The sequence below is a fragment of the Lagenorhynchus albirostris genome, chromosome 2 (assembly GCF_949774975.1).
Source record: "Lagenorhynchus albirostris chromosome 2, mLagAlb1.1, whole genome shotgun sequence".
NCBI lineage: Eukaryota > Metazoa > Chordata > Mammalia > Artiodactyla > Delphinidae > Lagenorhynchus > Lagenorhynchus albirostris.
Genome location: NC_083096.1, coordinates 104,039,137 through 104,055,997, shown reverse-complemented (window position 1 = coordinate 104,055,997; position 16,861 = coordinate 104,039,137). Strand labels below are relative to the sequence as shown.

Genomic DNA, 16,861 nt, shown 5'->3' with positions numbered 1-16,861 from the left:
ACGACTGAACTGTGGAGTCACTCCCTCTCTCCTGCCACGACACAGCAGCCCCATCACCCCATGAAGTATGGGTCAGCTCAGGTGCTTCCTCTCGCCCAGACACGAGGAACCAGGGGTGGTCCCAGACCTCGCTCTTAATCAGAGCACTGGGAAAACCAGGCGAAGACGGTTAGAAAGTCTCCATGGTAAGGGAGACTTGGGAAGGCGGCTCCTAAAAGGATGAGAACGGCTGTCAGTTGGCCCCAACTGGGTGCTTCTACTGCCGAGATGATACCCAGTCAGAGATCTGCTTGCTCCCCGCCCCCCCCGCCCCCATTCTGAGGTCACAATGAACTGCTAAAACTCTGACTCTACCAGAAAGGGCCCTACAGGAGGCAACATACTTTACATAGAATACGTTTGTCCGTGCCCAAGAAAGGGGATGATAGGGAAGAAACAGCTCAAAGTCAGAGGGCCAAACTGCATCCACTTTATCTGCACCCCTCACCTCCCTCAATCATCTTCAGCCACCCTCCAGGCTCCAGGCACCAGCTGGCACAGATATACGAGGGCTTGGAAGCATGGGCTGGCCAGCAGGGCTCAAGAGGGTAGCTAAGTCTGAAATGCTAGGACGGGCCTGCGCTGGCCCAAGACAACTGACACGTCGGTCCATTCAGACCTTGAGGCCCAAGGCCTCTACGAGCGTGTTTTCAGAGCTTTAGTGCCCATGGAGGCAAATGAAAATACCCTACATTCACTCAGCAAATCCCCAAGCCATTCCTCCAAACCAAGGGCAAAGTGAGACAGGAAAAAAAAAATGCAATGCATCAAGGAGGGACGTAGAGATTTCATCTCTAAAGCCCTGACCGGATTCAGATGAGGATGGGAGGAAAGAGTAACCTTCGGAACACCTCAGCGAGTCCTTGAAGAGGGTACTCCTGGAGCCACCAAGAGCAGTTCTATCACTGCCAGGGAAGGCAGGGGGAGCCCAGCTAGATGGAAGCACCGACGATCTCACACCTCTTCTCAGTCAACACGACAACTCACAATGACCAATATTCACGAATGAGACGCAATAGCTTAGATAATACTAAGTAAGTCAGTCCTTCCCAAAGCCTCTGCTTAGGTTTAGAATTCATCATTGGATTATCTTAAAAAGCTGGGACTTCAGTGAAAGAAAAAACTGAATTATGGAGTAAGGGGAGCGGGTGAGCACAGCTTGAGTGAGCTTGCAGTGGGAGATAGCCAGTTTCTGGAACATGGCGTGCAGTGAGTTCTAAAGGACAGCTGTGAATTACACACTGCAGAAGTCTAGGGCACATTTTTTATGTTATGGTCAAGTCAAATCATAGTTTGTGTGGATAGTGTCCCCAAATTCCTTGCAGTGTACAACCTGCACAAAAGCATATGTGATGCAGCCAACACATCATTTATAAAGCCCTGACCAGAGTCTGACACAGCAGCCCTGCTGGCTTAGGATTACACGTTGGCTGCAGTTAAGCTACAGCTCAGACATAGTGGGGGTAGAAGAGAGGGGAAAAATAAAGTCCACCTCCATTCCAACAAACTTTATTATGACTGCCTCCAGTGGCCACGTGGTTCTACTAGAGTTTTCTCCTCTAGGAGAAGCTTTAGACCTTCCATTCTCTGGTCTAAAGGGAAGAAATGCCAAAACCCTGGGGCAGGCACAGTCACAGGCACACAGAAAGCAACAGGCCTAAATACTCCGAAGCCAGGATGCGGGAATAATAAAGACAAAATGTGGCTCCTAGGAGGCAAGCACCTTGAGTCCTAACTTGTACCATGATTTCTCCTAAAATTTAATGATATATTTTTGTTATGAGAAATCCGAGTTCTCTTTTCTGTTGTAGGTGCCAGACGTGATTACAGTTCTCAAAAATAAGATAAAATAAAACAAAGATACACACCTGAAAAATGGGGGGGGGACAGAAGTGAAAAGCATCATTTCTTTCTGTTCAGAAGATTGTTTAGAAGCGTTGAGTATTTAGACGCACTGAATGTCAGCCCCACTGGAAAGTAAAGTATTACACAGCTCATGGTCCCAGATTAGCCACTGAACAAGAGGGTGGCTGCTGAAATGGAAAGGATGGCTCAGGAAGCCTCAGGGAGCCTTCAGTCCTCCACTGAAGGTAAACACAGCTTCACAACTCCTGTCTGCCATTCCAAAATCCAAAAACTCTGAAAACTGACAATTTAAAATAATTCATTTAGCAGCAGAACAAACCCAACCTCATTTGGTGGCAAAATGTGACCTGAACTAGGTAAAATCATTTGTAGTCTATTTATCCCACTTCATGTGAACATTCTCACATTTCACTGCTGAAATAATGGGCTTGATTGTGGGATGCTGACCCCAGCTCCCTTTGGGGGTGTTATATATATATGTACCATATTACCTTTCTAAAAAATTCTGAAGTTTTAAAACATATCTAGCCCCCAGGGTTTCAGATAAGGGGAAGAGTTTGTAAACTTATAATAGGGTGACATAAGACCCCTGCAAAGATTACTAAAAGCCCAAAACAGTCAAATTACATCCTGGTGGTTTCAATCTAACCAGCTTCCTACACAAGCCAGATGGTGACATTATCTGGCAACACTGTGTTAGAAATGGGAAATCTATTACCACAGGCTCCCTACTACACGTTAAATCCTGGTTTCCTACCTTCACATATTCCAGAGTGGGGTCCAGAAGATGCTGATCCCTGAAAAGAGAAAATATAAATATGAGAACAATTGGGAACAATGCAATCTTACGCTGGGTAAAATGTATCCAACATGATTTCACCCTATTCATTCACATTATTAAGATGGCCCCACCTCCCAGGCAATACCCACAGCAGACAGATAAGGAAGTTAGAACAGACAGAGATTTCTTTCACAGGTGTCTCCATGGGGTGGAGGATGTATAGGATACCACCATGACCTCAGTCTAGAAGCTCCACATGTTTTCCTGTCAAATTCAAGCTCCGAAAGTTAGACTATTCATATGTGGTAATTCTAGATTCACTCTGAGCATAGAAATTAGCCTAACGGTCCGAAGCAAAGAGCTGTGAGAGATGCGAGTAAAGCAGGGCTGGATGCCCAAACCTGCAACACTTTGGACCAGGCAACTGTGTCACACCCACTTTGACAGAAAACGGAGGCTCAGGTGGGCAGATCGGCTGCTCAAGGTCACCCAGCACCCAGGTGAGTGAGTTTTGAACCCAGCTCTGCTTCTAAATCACCTTTCTCTTTTGCTGTCAAGCTGAGCAATTCATCCTAATTTTCTCTGGTGCCCCGGTGTTTTTTCTCTCCCCATTTAATGTCTGCTCATGTCTACCATAATACTGTTAGGATTAACCAGACAATTAAAAGTAAACATCAGCGGTGTCACTGAGGAGGCTGACTTATTATAGTGGAAGAGGACCTAAGGCAAAGGAGAAGAGGGAGAGACATGAGAGCTGACGTTTCCAGCACCGGCAGAGTTACAGCAAAGTGCCCCCCTTGACAGACTATGTGAAAAGACAGCTGCCTTCAGAGACTTAAACTCCACAAAATCAACACATCACCCTGCAGAGACGGGATCATTTTTTAAAGGACAGAATGGCTCTGTAGCCGATAAGAGTAGTCTTCTTAAGGTGGGGGCGGGGTGTCAGTATACCTACAAAGAGGACGCATCCTTCAGAAGGCGGGGGATCACTACCGGCAAGCAGCTGCCTCTGGAAGGGTGAGCTCAACCCCAGACCCTCGGGGGCTTGGATGCTTCCCTCTGTGGAGAGACTGCAGCCCTTCTCCCCTGAACAGGGGCAGCAGGACCCCTGCTGGGACACAAGGAGTCGATCCCACAGCTCAGGGGCACACCATCTTGTTGTGAAATGGATCCAACCCCCAAAGCTATTCCTGGAGTGGTCTGTCCACTTAGGGCTGCACACAGGGCACACGCACAGAGGCAGGCTGTCTTCGGAGATGCTCCTCTCGGATGTGCAAACAGATTAGGTTCTGAAATGAGTCCCTTTGTAAGGCCAAAGTATCTGAGAGGGGCTTAAGCTCAAAGTCCCTGGTGCATTTCCATCAAAGAGGGGTATAAATCAGTCTTTCAGAGCCTGAAAACCAGGCATACTCTTTGCCTCCAAGCTTGTGTGTGTTAATCAGGCATCTTTTCCCAAAGCAGCCGAGTCCGTCTGCTGTGCTGGGTCACCACCTCTTCTGCTGCAGTCTGGACATTGCATTGATGTCATCAGACTTCGCGACCATAGGACCACCCGGCTAGTGACTAAAAACTTTGTCAGCAGGGCTTCGGTCATACTCCCCTTTAAATTCGAAAACTCCTGGTTTTCTACTGAATTAACATTTTAGGCTTATAGGCATCCGGTCTTATGCTAATCATCTGGCCCAGTGGTCTGGCCCTGGGAGTGCGGAAAGATGTTAGAACCACTGAAACGCTGTTTCTCATCTTCTTCACGTTTCTATTTTTATGTAAGTTCTAAAATGTACATTATATACATTCAGACACATATGTCAATGCATGGATAAACCGTGTAGGTGTGTGCTTTTTAAACCAACGATTTGGTCTCGGGATCTCTTTACACTCTAAATAATTGAGGACTCGGAAAAATTTTGTTCATGTGGGTTATGTCTACTGATTACTGATATTAGAAATTAAATCCGAGAAACTTGCAAAATATTCATACATATTTTTAAAGTAAACTCATTATATGTTTAAATAAATAACATTTTAATGAAAAACAGATATGTTTTTCATAGCAAGAATTTAGTGAGAAGAGTGGCATTGTCTTACATTTTTGCAAATCTTTTAAACGTCTGGCTTACCAGAAGATAGGTAAATCCTCACATCTACTTCTGCATTCAATATGTCGTGATACGTCTTGGTTGAAATAAATGAAGAAAATCCACATTCACAGTTATGTAATTGGAAAGGGAGGGATATTTAATAGACTTGCATATAATTATGGATGTTCTACTTTGATAACATGCCAAAACTTGACAAGTAGTAGTTTCTTAAAGGTTAGCTGTGATGTGGAATCTGAAACCATATCTCTTACTCTTTTCCATCTGTCCTGCACTTTGAATGGACATTTTGTCCATGTGTGATTCCATAACCACTATTCTGGGAAACGCTGGTTCACTGAGTTATACAGATTTTCCAAATTTTGACCCATTTCATTATCATGTAAAAGAAGAATCACATTGGTTAATACCATCACTGATCTCATCAGAAGTTACTAGGTACTGGGAATTGCCAAGCTTATGGCAGAGGATACAAGTCTTCTAACTTGAAAGCTTGAATTTTTTCATTGGCAACTAACATTGTCAAATATTTTCCCTGAGCTCCATTCCATTCATTTTGGGGAACCTATCTGCCAAATACCAAGACCACACAGTCATGATCGGCAATTTTAACTCTTTTTTTAGGTGATCAAAGGTCATTCTTTTAGTAAATTCTGTTTAGAATTTTGTCCAGGATCTGCTCTTCTCACCAGATTTAGCTGTAAAAATCCTTTTCCTTTTACCTACTGAAAGCTGAAACGTTCCTCTCTCCCTTTCTCTAGAGATGTACCTGAAAACTCTGAGCTAGTTCTCTCAGGATAGACCCCTCAGACTCTCTTGGGGAGGGTGTGGGACAACCAACACGAGTGCTGTGTATGAGTGGCTCCTGAGGCAGCCCCAGCTGCAGCAGGGTCGCCACTCAGAGATGGGGTCACCTCAAGGCAGGGTGGCCCATGTGAGACAGGCGGGGACCTGGGACCCATTACTGCAGTGCTTGCACCTGGACAAATATCTCCTGGAGCAACGGAATATAAAGAAACTATAAAGAACTAAAGATAACTGCACACGTGCACGGTTGGGGCAAATTATGAATAAGATACAAAAAGGCCAAAACCCAGCTGCCACTTCTCAGCTGCCAGGAGCAAAAGCAGGGTACTGCGCATGAGCCCTGCACACAGCGCCACCAAGAGGATGGGCAGACCACCTAATCCACTCTGGCCCGACCCACCGATCTGCGCCTGCGCTCACCGCGTTTAAGGGACCAGCTCTCCCCCACTGAGGGAGCGAGCAAGGGTACCTGTTACTTGTTTTCACTCCCTCGTGCTGCAGCACGAGTCCCAATAAAGCCTTGCCTGAATTTCTTGTCTGGCCTCTCATCAATTTCTATTGATTAAAGAGTCCGAGGACCCAAGTCAGTAACATACCTGCTCTCCCCACCACCCTGCTCTCCTGCCCAGAGACCCCGGCACCTAGGAGCCTGGGGTGTTCTCCCAAGTGTCTCCCCAGCCTCGGATGAACTCCCGTGTTCCTATGGCGCTCCTCCACCACACACACTTCTTTTGGCAAAAGAGAAGGAAAACAAGAGCTGCTGGTTAGGGATAAAACTGAAGTCTCCTCTTGACCCCGCCCCCAAATGAACTCTGCTAAGGAAGCCTTGCTCATTCTGTTCCCAGAGCAGAGGGGGATCCAAGTTCTAGTTCAGTGCACCAAGGGGTGCCCTCGTGGATCCTTGTATTCTTCTACTCGTCCTTTTTTTTTCTTTGTTTTGCGGTACGCGGGCCTCTCACTGTTGTGGCCTCTCCCGTTGCGGAGCACAGCCTCCGGGAAGCGCAGGCTCAGCGGCCATGGCTCACGGCCCAGCCGCTCCGCGGCATGTGGGATCTTCCCAGACCGGGGCACGAACCCGCGTCCCCTGCATCGGCAGGCGGACTCTCAACCACTGCGCCACCAGGGAAGCCCCTACTCGTCCTTTTTAGAGAGACGAGGGAAGATAAGGAGAGTATGATAAAACTGAGTGAGTGTGTTATAAATCCAAAAGCTTTAAAAATCATTGCCTCGAACCAAATTACAATTATATTTAAATGCAGAAGTGCTGTGTCTCCTTTCTCAGCCAGCCTAACCCTAGCCCTAACCCATCTAACCAGAAAGAAGACATGAGCTGGAAAACATAGCAGTTGGCCCTGTAGCCCCAGCCTCTAATTTGAAATCGAATACCCTATTATTCATACAGGACTGTGCCACAAACACTCCTTAAACCATATCTTTATATTTCCCAAAAGAGATCACTAGAAAACAAACACAGAAACTTGGCAATGTAAATGAAAAGCTTTTTTAATCTTTTTTTTTGCTTATGTCAATTATGAATCCCCACCCATGTGAAACCGTGATGTTGTGTGCATCTCTCTTTACAACTGCAGAGTCTGGCAGGCACCGTGGCCCCTCCGTCGGGCAGGCTGCCCCGCTGAGCGCCATCCACAGACCGCAGGAAAGCAGCAGGATGAAACTGGACTCTCCTGTTATTTTGTTCTTAGGTTTATTAAGTTTTAAATAACATCACTGTGTTTACTCTGGTTAAATCATTCTTTCCAGCATCCCACTTTCTTAAGTTCATACTGAGGGATGTTTAGCTGGGAGTCACAGAAATGTTATACATATTTACTATTTTGGTTTGTTTCTCATCGGTAACCAGGTTAATAATATCCTCCCTCTTAAAAGGACACTTGATGTATAAGTGGTTGCTCTTTTGAGTGAAGAGGTTTTCTGTCTTGAATACAGAAACAAAATTTCACTCACATAGATCTTTTCTGAGCAGTTGGAATACAGATGGAGATGGAAGTGCCCTATGTCTGTCTTCAATTACAGAATGTTTTAAGTGAATGGATGTTTCCTGATTTAAATACTATAGACTAACTTAATGGCTAATGGTGTTGCCACACAAATGTCCCTTTGGATAAAACATAAAACGGAATTGCTTGTAATACATGATTATTTCATACAATGGAGGGATGTGGGAAACTAGATCCAGCTATTCCAGACTGAGGCTCCCCTTAAACTCCACGCACAACAATGATGTGCAGAGCTGGCACGCTTCCTCTGTGCAGGTGGCATGGTGTTTCCATGCATGTTCACTGTATGTTTATTTATTTATATATGGTCTCTCCCTCTACAAGGTGAGCAACCCAAGAGTAGTGATGTGTCTACTTCATGCCCAGTATGTCCCACAGTTCTTGCATTCATCCCACAAACATTATCAAGCATCTACAATATGCTATGCAGTTGGCCAGACAACAGAAATACAAGAACCAAAGACAAAGGCCCTGCATTTAGAGAGGTTGCAGGCAAGTGGGGAACACAGATCAATTGATCCAGCACAATTCAACTTAGTGAGAGTGTCAGTGGGAGGTTTGAGGGCTGAGTAGGGACTTGTCCCAATGAAGAAGCTGTGGGGTAGGTGGTGATGAGACATGCCCAGGCAATGAGAGAAGCACGTGACAATATGGTACGTCTGAGGAACCACAGTGTTGTGGAGTTAATTCCCCGCTGGCCCAGGCCACCATCATCTCTTCCCTGGACCCCTGCATTACCCTCCCCAATTCTACTCCATCTCCACAATCTCCACGATAGCAGCCGTGCTACTACTCAGATCACTCCCCTGCTCAAAATCCTCTAACATCTCCCATCCAGTCAGAACAAAACCCTGAGGTCCCCACCGTGGCCTTCAATGCCCTGGTTGGCATGACCCCAGCCAGCTCTCCAACCTCATCGTGTTAGGCAGAATTTCAAAGATGCCCCCTCCCAAGATTCCTGTCCCTTGGTGAGTCAGTCAAACACTAATCTAGGTACTGCTGTGAAGGGATTTTGCAGATGTTATTAACATCGCAAGTCAGCTGACATTAAGACAAGGCAATTATGTGAGGGGACCTGACTTGAAGAGGGAGGGGGATTTGACATGAGGGACCCTGTTGCCAGTGTGATGTTATGAGAGGGTCTGTGACGAGGCCCAAGACACAGAACCTCCAGGAGATGGGAGCTGCCCCTGGCAGATGGCCAGGAGATGGAGACCTCAGTCCTACAACTGCAAGGAATTGAATTCTGCCGACGACCTGAATGAGCGTGGAAGCAGATTCTCCCCCAGAGACTGAGGTGAGAACGCAGCTGCTGACATCTTGAGTGAGACCCTGAGCTGAGAACCCAGTTGAGCCATGAAGGACTTCTGCTCTACAGAAGCTGTGAGGTAACAAACAGGTGTTAAGTCACCAAGTTTGTGGTGGTGTTACTCAGCAAAAAAACGCTAATACGCTTGTTTATTCCATCCAAGCCCTACTGACTTTTCTTTCTGTTGCTCAAACACATCAAGCCGGCTCCTGCTGCTGTGGCTTGGCATTTACTGTTCCTTTGCTTGGAATAGTCTCCCCAGATATCCTCGAAGGCTCACTCCTCACAGCTCTCAGGTCTCTCTCAAACATCGCTTCCTTAACCATCCCATCTAAATGAGCACCACCACCCTCTATCCCCTTTTCTGGTTTCATCTTTTCCCATATTATCTGATATTATATGAAATGTTTATTTGCTCATGGTCTGTCTGTTTCCCAGAATATAATCCTGCAAGAATGGGGCTTTCTCTGCTTTGTGTACCTTGGTGTCCCCAGTACTTTGCACATAGCAGTTGCTCAGAAACCACTTGCTGAATTAACGAAGAAAAGAACAACTAACGGAAGCACAGGGCTGGGGGAAGCAGCAGGACTGGTGGGGGTTGGGAGACCAGGATGAAGAAGAGGCAGAGCCAGATCATAAGGGGCTTGGACGCCACATAAACACATTTAGACTTTATCTTGAAAGCAGTGGGATTTGTTCAAGGCTCTTAAGCTGGAGAATAACCAGAGATTTGTGTTTTAGAAAAATCCCCCTGCAGCAGTGTGGAAAACAGATTAGTGGGGGGCAAAGCGGAGTAAGGAAGACTAAAGGAGACGGTACTAAAGGGGTCTGGGTAAGAGATGACGAGGCCTGGATTAGAGCGATAGAGGGAGTGGGGGGATGGTGTACAGACTTGAGAGACTTTCAGAACTGTGAATAGATAGACCTTGGTAAATGGCAGGATTTGGTGGGTGAAAGGGAAGAAAGAGGTAAGGACACTCACTGAATTCTTTCTAAGGGAACTGGGTAGATGGTGCCTAGCACTTGGCAGGGACTCCATACATTTGTTAAGAATGAATTAGCAGGGACTTCCCTGGTGGTGCAGTGGTTAAGAATCCGCCTGCCAACACAGGCGATATGGGTTCGAGCCCTGGTCCGGGAAGATCCCACATGCCGCGGAGCAACTAAGCCCGTGCGCCACAAATACGGAGCCTGCGTGCCACAACTCCTGAAGCCCACGCGCCTAGAGCCCGTGCTCTGCAACATGAGAAGCCTGTGCACCGCAACGAAGAGTAGCCCCTGCTCGCCGCAACTAGAGAGAGCCCGTGAGCAGCAACGAAGGCCTAACACAGCCAAAAATAAATAAATTAATTTTTTAAAAAAAAAGAATGAATTAGCAAACACCTCTGCCTCAAGCACCATACTGTACTAACTAGACTACTAGGTTCTGAATTAATAGGACTTTACCTCATTACCATCCATGTTCCAGTTAGCAGTCCACACGATTGCCGCCATTTAGCTACTGAATGTCTCAAATAAGTTTTCCTTCCTTCTCAACAGATAAATAAGTTACTTTCAGAAGAGTCTTTCACATCCCTCAGATTATGAACACATAAATCTTTCCCTTAAAGTATGATGAAATATAACATTTAAGGGACCCCTTCAGACCAGCAAAAGTAGTTAACTCATGAAGGAAAGCCAGAGAACAGCAAAGCCAAGTAGCTGTGCAGAAGCTAGACAAGAGTGCCCGATTTTGGGCTTCCCTGGTGGCGCAGTCGTTGGGAGTCCGCCTGCCATGCAGGGGACACGGGTTCGTGCCCTGGTCCGGGAAGATCCCACATGCCGCGGAGCGGCTGGGCCCGTGAGCCATAGCCGCTGAGCCTGCGCGTCCGGAGCCTGTGCTCCGCAACGGGAGAGGCCACGACAGTGAGAGGCCCGAGTACTGCCAAAAAAAAAAAACGAGTGTCCGATTTTATATAACCCTTTGGTCTTCTCCATCACCCCCACCTCAGTTGCCACTGCTTGCTTATGTCTTTTCCGCAGGACTGTAAGCTCCCTGAGGTCAGCGGCTACCTCTGTCTTGCTCACCAATGTGAACAAGCACGTACAAAAGTATTTGTCACACAGCAGCCAATTAATAAATAAACAAGGACAAAAATGCACAAATGAAAATATAAACCACAATTAATCACCCTTATATCTATATAATCCAAATAAGGCCTCAGAAAATTCGAAATTTCTACGATGGGACCTCCCTTTGCTAAATCTGGTAGACCAGATATTCTCAAAATTAAATGATAATCAAATTACAGATGTATTTCCAAATACATGTTGAAGTCACAAGAAAGGGAAAGTCTCAGGAAACACATACAAAACAGATACAGAAACAGAACAAATCAAGAACACAAAACGTGAACAACAGCAACAAAAAGGTAAGGAGGAAAGCAGGGAGGCTAAGCCCTGGGTTCATACGAGTGAGCAGCTAACCCCAAAGCCCCACATAACACCCACCTGAACCATCAGAACGGGACTACACCACCCACTACAGAAGGAATGTGCTAAACACAACACAACACGAAACAAAAAACAAGCTCTAGCAAAGGGAACCAAGGAGAGCTACTGTCTCCACCACAGATTCCGATGGAAAAAAATAATAATAGTCTCCCCTAAGAATCTGTAACCACAAGTAAGCCTTTGGGATTCATGTTTATATGACCTGCTTTGACAGAGAATCCAAAACTGAAAAAAAATTAAAGCGTCTGGGTTGGTGGCACGATTAGCAAGGAAACAATGTAAATCCTTTCTGGAGGAAAACTAGATCTACAACAGAAAGCTACTCAGGATATCCACAAGTTTGGTTAAATACAAAAATTCCCTTTCAGAAATAACCATATACATGAGAAAACAAGCCCCAATGACTGAAAGTTAGCAGAAATGACAATAGATTGAGATCCCCAAAGACTTCAGATATTGGAATTTCAGATATAAGCTATAAAATAATGATGTACGATAAATTTTTTTAAAAGATGGAATAAAAAAGTGACCTAAGAAGAAACAGGCAGACATAAAAATAATCTACTATAACTTCCAGAAATAAAAAGCTAATTGATCAAAATACCTAGATATAAAGAATTGTAAAGAAAACCTTCTAAATAACTTAGACATGACTAGCGAAAACATTTATGAATTAAAACAAATATATAAAGAGATTATACAAAACACAGCTCAGAGAGAAAAGGTGACGAATAATATAAAAGAGACATTGAAGGTAGAATGAGAAGGCTTAATTAACCAGAACTCTAGAAGGAGAGAATTGAGAGAAAGGCAAAAAGCAATAGTCAAAGAAATAATGATGGGAAATCTTCAAAATTAATGAAAGATACTAATTATCAGATTCAGGCATCCCATGAGTCCTAAGCAGTGTAAACAAAAATAAACACATTGTAATGAAACTACAGACCACCAAAAACGAAGAGAAGATCTTAAAAGCAGCAGAAGAGCAAAGAAAGGCTTCCCCGAGATCAATGACAATTAGACTAACAGCAGATTCTCATCAGTCAAAAGGGAAAGTGAGGAGCACAAAATTTCTTGCCCAGCAAACTACCTAGAACAAGGGTGAATAAAGACAATTTGAGACAAATGAAAATCGAAAATACCCTTCAGGAAGCAGGAAAAGGATGCCAGAAGGAAAGCTTAAGATCTAAGACTGAGTGATGCACGAAGAACTGGTAAACACGTAGGCAACTCTAAACCAGCACTGACAGTGCAAAGTAAGACAAATGTCTAATAACAGTATGGTGGTTCTTCAAAAACTTAAAAGTAGAATTACTACATGATCCAGCAATTTGCCTTCTGAACATATACCCCCAAAAACTGAAAGCAAGATTTTGAAGAGATATTTGTGCACACATGTTCGTAGCAGCATTATTCACAGAAGCCAAAAGGTGGAAGTAATCCAAGTGTCCATGAGTAGATAAATGGATAAACAAGATGTGGTATATACACAATGTGGTATACATACCATGGAATATTATTTGGCCTTAAAAAGGAAGAAAATTTTGACACATGCTACAATATGGAAGAAACTTGAGGACATTATGCTAAGTGAAATAAGCCTGTCACAAAAAAGTCAAATAACTGTATGATTTCACTTATGTAAGATACCCAGAGTAGTCAAAATCATAGAGACAGAAAGTATAATGGTGGTTGCCAGGGGCGGGGGAAGAGAGAATGGGGAGTTGTTGTTTAATGGGTGCAGAGTTTCAGGTCTGTCACACAGAGTGAAGTAAGTCACAAAAAGAAAAGGAAATATATTAATGCATATAAGTGGAATCTTGAAAAATGGTACAGATGAACATATTTGCTGGGCAGGAATAGAGATGCAGACGTAGAGAATAGACATGGGGACACGGCGGGGAAGAGGAGGGTGGGATGAATTAGGAGATTAGGTTTGACAAAAGTACACTACCATGTGTAAAATAGGTAGATGGCTAGTGGGAAACTGCTGTATAGCACAGGGAGCTCAGCTCGGTGCTCTGTGATGACCTAGATGGGTGGGATGGGAGGGTGGGAGGGAGGTCCAAGAGGGAGGGGATATATGTATACATATAGCTGATACACTTCACTGTACAGCAGAAACTAACACAACATTGTAAAGCAATTACACTCCAATAAAAATAAATAAAATAGGACTTCCCTGGTGGCTCAGTGCTTAAGAATCCGCCTGCCAATGCAGGGGACACGGGTTCGAGCCCTGGTCCAGGAAGATCCCACATGCCACGGAGCAACTAGGCCCATGCACCACAACTACTGAGCCTGCGCTCTAGAGCCCGCGAGCCACAACTACTGAGCCCATGTGTCACAACTACTGAGCCCATGTGCCACAAGTACTGAAGCCTGCACGCCTAGAGCCTGTGCTCCGCAACAAGAAAAGCCACTGCAGTGAGAAGCCCGTGCAACACAACGAAGAGTAGCCCCCGCTCGCAGCAACTAGAGAAAGCCCGCATGCAGCAACAAAGACCCAACACAGCCAAAAATAAATAAATGAATAAATTTAAATAAATAAATAAATAAATAAATAAATAAAGATGAAAAGAGTTCTGGAGACTGGTTGTGCAACAATGTGAATGTACTTAACATTACTGAACTGTGCACTTAAAAATGGCCAAGATGGTAAATTTTATGGTATGTGTATTTTACCACAATTTAAAAAGACAAACTAAAACACAAGGCAACATTGACGTATGAGCCAAGTGGAAGGCATCCAAAGCTTATGTTCTAAGTCCTGCATTGCTCAGGAAAAAGGAGAGGTATTGTTTCACTCTATTATGTTGTTTAAAGTCATATAAAAGTATTTTTTAAATAACCACTAAGTGAATAGGAATAGAGTATTTTTTAAAAGCCAATTTAAAATAAGGCAATTAAAAAACCCCATAGGTTAAAAAAAATGTACAAACAGTACAGACATACAGAATAAGAGGCAGCTATAAACCCAAATGTATCACCAAACATGGTAACTGTTGACCAGATTAAACTCACAAGACAGATTTTCAGAATGTAGGATATAGTACCTGTAGGATACAGTTAAAGTGGTATTTTGGAGGAAACGTAGAGACTTAAATGCTTACTTTTAGAAAAGACTGAAATTAATTCAGTGTCCAGCTTAAGTTAAGAGAACAGAACAAACATTAAAAAAAGACTAAAGATAAAAAGAGCAGAAATTAAATTTTTAAAAAATGATACAGTAAGGGAGCAACAAATGAAGCCTGGTTCTTCAGAAGCCTAGTAAAATAAACCTCTGACAGATATAATCCAGGGGGAAAATGAGAGAAGGCACAAAACAATAGAGAAATGAAGTGGGAGCATAATCATAGATAACAAGAGAGCACTGTAAGAGAATACTATGAACATCTTATGCCAATAAATTTGAAAGCTTAGGAAAAACAAATTCCTGGAAAAATAATACTAAAATAGACTCAAACAGAAAATCTGAAGAATCCTATAATGATTAAAAACTTGAATCAGTTGTTCAATATCTACAGACCTGGATGGTTTTTCTAACCAGGAAGTTCTGCCAAACTTCGGAACTTATTACTTTGAAAATGAGAGACCTGAAAAGAAGGATACTATAAATTTGATATCAAAAGCACACCAGGTCAATAAAAGAAAGCAAAGGTAGCCTAGGCTAATCTCACACGTGAATAGATACGAAAAAAATCCTAAACAAAATATTGACAAACCTAATCCAAGATGTACAAAAATACATCACAATTAAATTGGGTTGACTCCAGGAATATAGGGTCAGTTTAACATGAGAAAATCTATTCACCACATTAACATTAAAGGATTAAAGGAGAAAAATCATTTGGGGCTTCTAATTGATGGGGGGGTAAGGATTTTAAAAAATATCATCTTTTCATGATCTCAGCAGGGAAAAAGCTAACTCTTCACAAAGTAGAAATAAAAAAGGACAAGTGTACCTATGAAAAACCTCATTCTTAATGGTGAAGTATGAGAATCACTGATAAAATCAATCAATCAAATAGAAACAAGACAAGGATGTCCACAATTACTGCTTCTGTGCACCACTGTCCTGGAGGTCCTAGTCAGTGCCGTTAAATAAACAAAAGAAATAAAAGGTATAAGAATTGGAAAAGGGAGAACAAAACTGTCATGATTCACAAATGATGACTGTAGAACACACAGAGAATCTACAAGAAGCTGCTCAGTACAGCAGGGTTCCTGGATATGAAAGCACTGTGCAAAATCTTCAACTTTAAAACTTAACTCAGGTCAGGGACTAGAAGGCTTATGTATCTGGGATGGAGTTCTTGCTGATGGGTGTTCATTCATCACAAATGAACTCATTCCTAGAACATATAACTGAAATGCAGCACAAAAAGACTTAAGATGGGTGTGACCAGCAGGTTGTCTCTCTGTTTACATACATGTACTAGTAGGGCCAAGGAAGACCAAAACTGCAGCCTAGGGGTCTGCTGGTTCACCATTTTTAACCAACCCATGTACCCGGGCACATCAACCATCAGGAAGGGTGAACCCAACGACAAGGAGAAAGTTCGCCCTTCATTGGCAACCTCAGCCTCTTTGCATGTGGATAGGGCCTTGGAACCTAGAGCTGTCAGTCACCCTTTGTTCTCCAGCATGAAGCTCAATTAACAACTCAACATCTTGGGGAGATGTGGGGATGGAGCGATGGGGCAAGGAAGAGACAGCAACAGGCTTTAAATCTACTAAGATTTTGCTTCCACCGGACGATATTCCTGACTAGACCACATGTTCTTTTAGGTAAGATTAACACGTGGGAGAGTCTAGCATTCTCATTTTAAATTTTATTAGATGATATCCGGGGTTTGAAGGCCTTGCCTATCTCACCAGCCTCATCTCGTCACCTTGCTCCTTTCATTCCAACAAATCCAAACTATTTGGAATTCCCTGAACCAAGAAGCCTAGAGTCCCCATCATCTTCCTATTCATTCCCATCTTCTCTGACCACTGTTTCCCCTGCTTTCCTCCCTCCCCAGCACCAACCCACAGAATTAATACATCTCCTCAGCACTTATTTTCTATGCATTATAGAACCTTATTATAATAATTATAATTCAATACGGCATATGTACTCCTGTCTATCTCCCTTACTGGACTATGACCTCACTGAGAATAGGGACCATATTTTATTTTATTCACCTCTATCCCCAGAGCACAGTTGCTCAATCAATGTTGGTTTGAATGAATGAACGAGTATGAGTGTGTGTGTGTGTGTGTGCGCGCGCGCGCGCGCGCGCGCGCACGCACACACAGAAGATCTAGAATCTAACCCCTCCCATCCACCACACTCCATGGGTTCACCAAGGGAAGAATAACACTGGAGAGAGAGAGAGAGAAGGAATAAGAGAGAAATGTTGTTCTTGGACTGATGGGCCTCCACATGAAGGAGATAAGT

The 16,861-nt window shown here is 43.8% G+C and overlaps 1 protein-coding gene across 3 annotated transcripts in view; it reads right to left on the bottom strand.

Moving 5' to 3' along the window:
* Nucleotides 1-16,861, bottom strand: part of BCAR3 (BCAR3 adaptor protein, NSP family member) — a 212,877-nt gene that overhangs the window by 83,120 nt on the left and 112,896 nt on the right. For all 3 annotated transcript variants that reach the window (XM_060139557.1, XM_060139552.1, XM_060139553.1), the window contains one exon: nucleotides 2,663-2,702. In XM_060139557.1, the coding sequence (XP_059995540.1) occupies nucleotides 2,663-2,702 (40 nt within the window). The remainder of the gene's footprint in view (nucleotides 1-2,662; nucleotides 2,703-16,861) is intronic.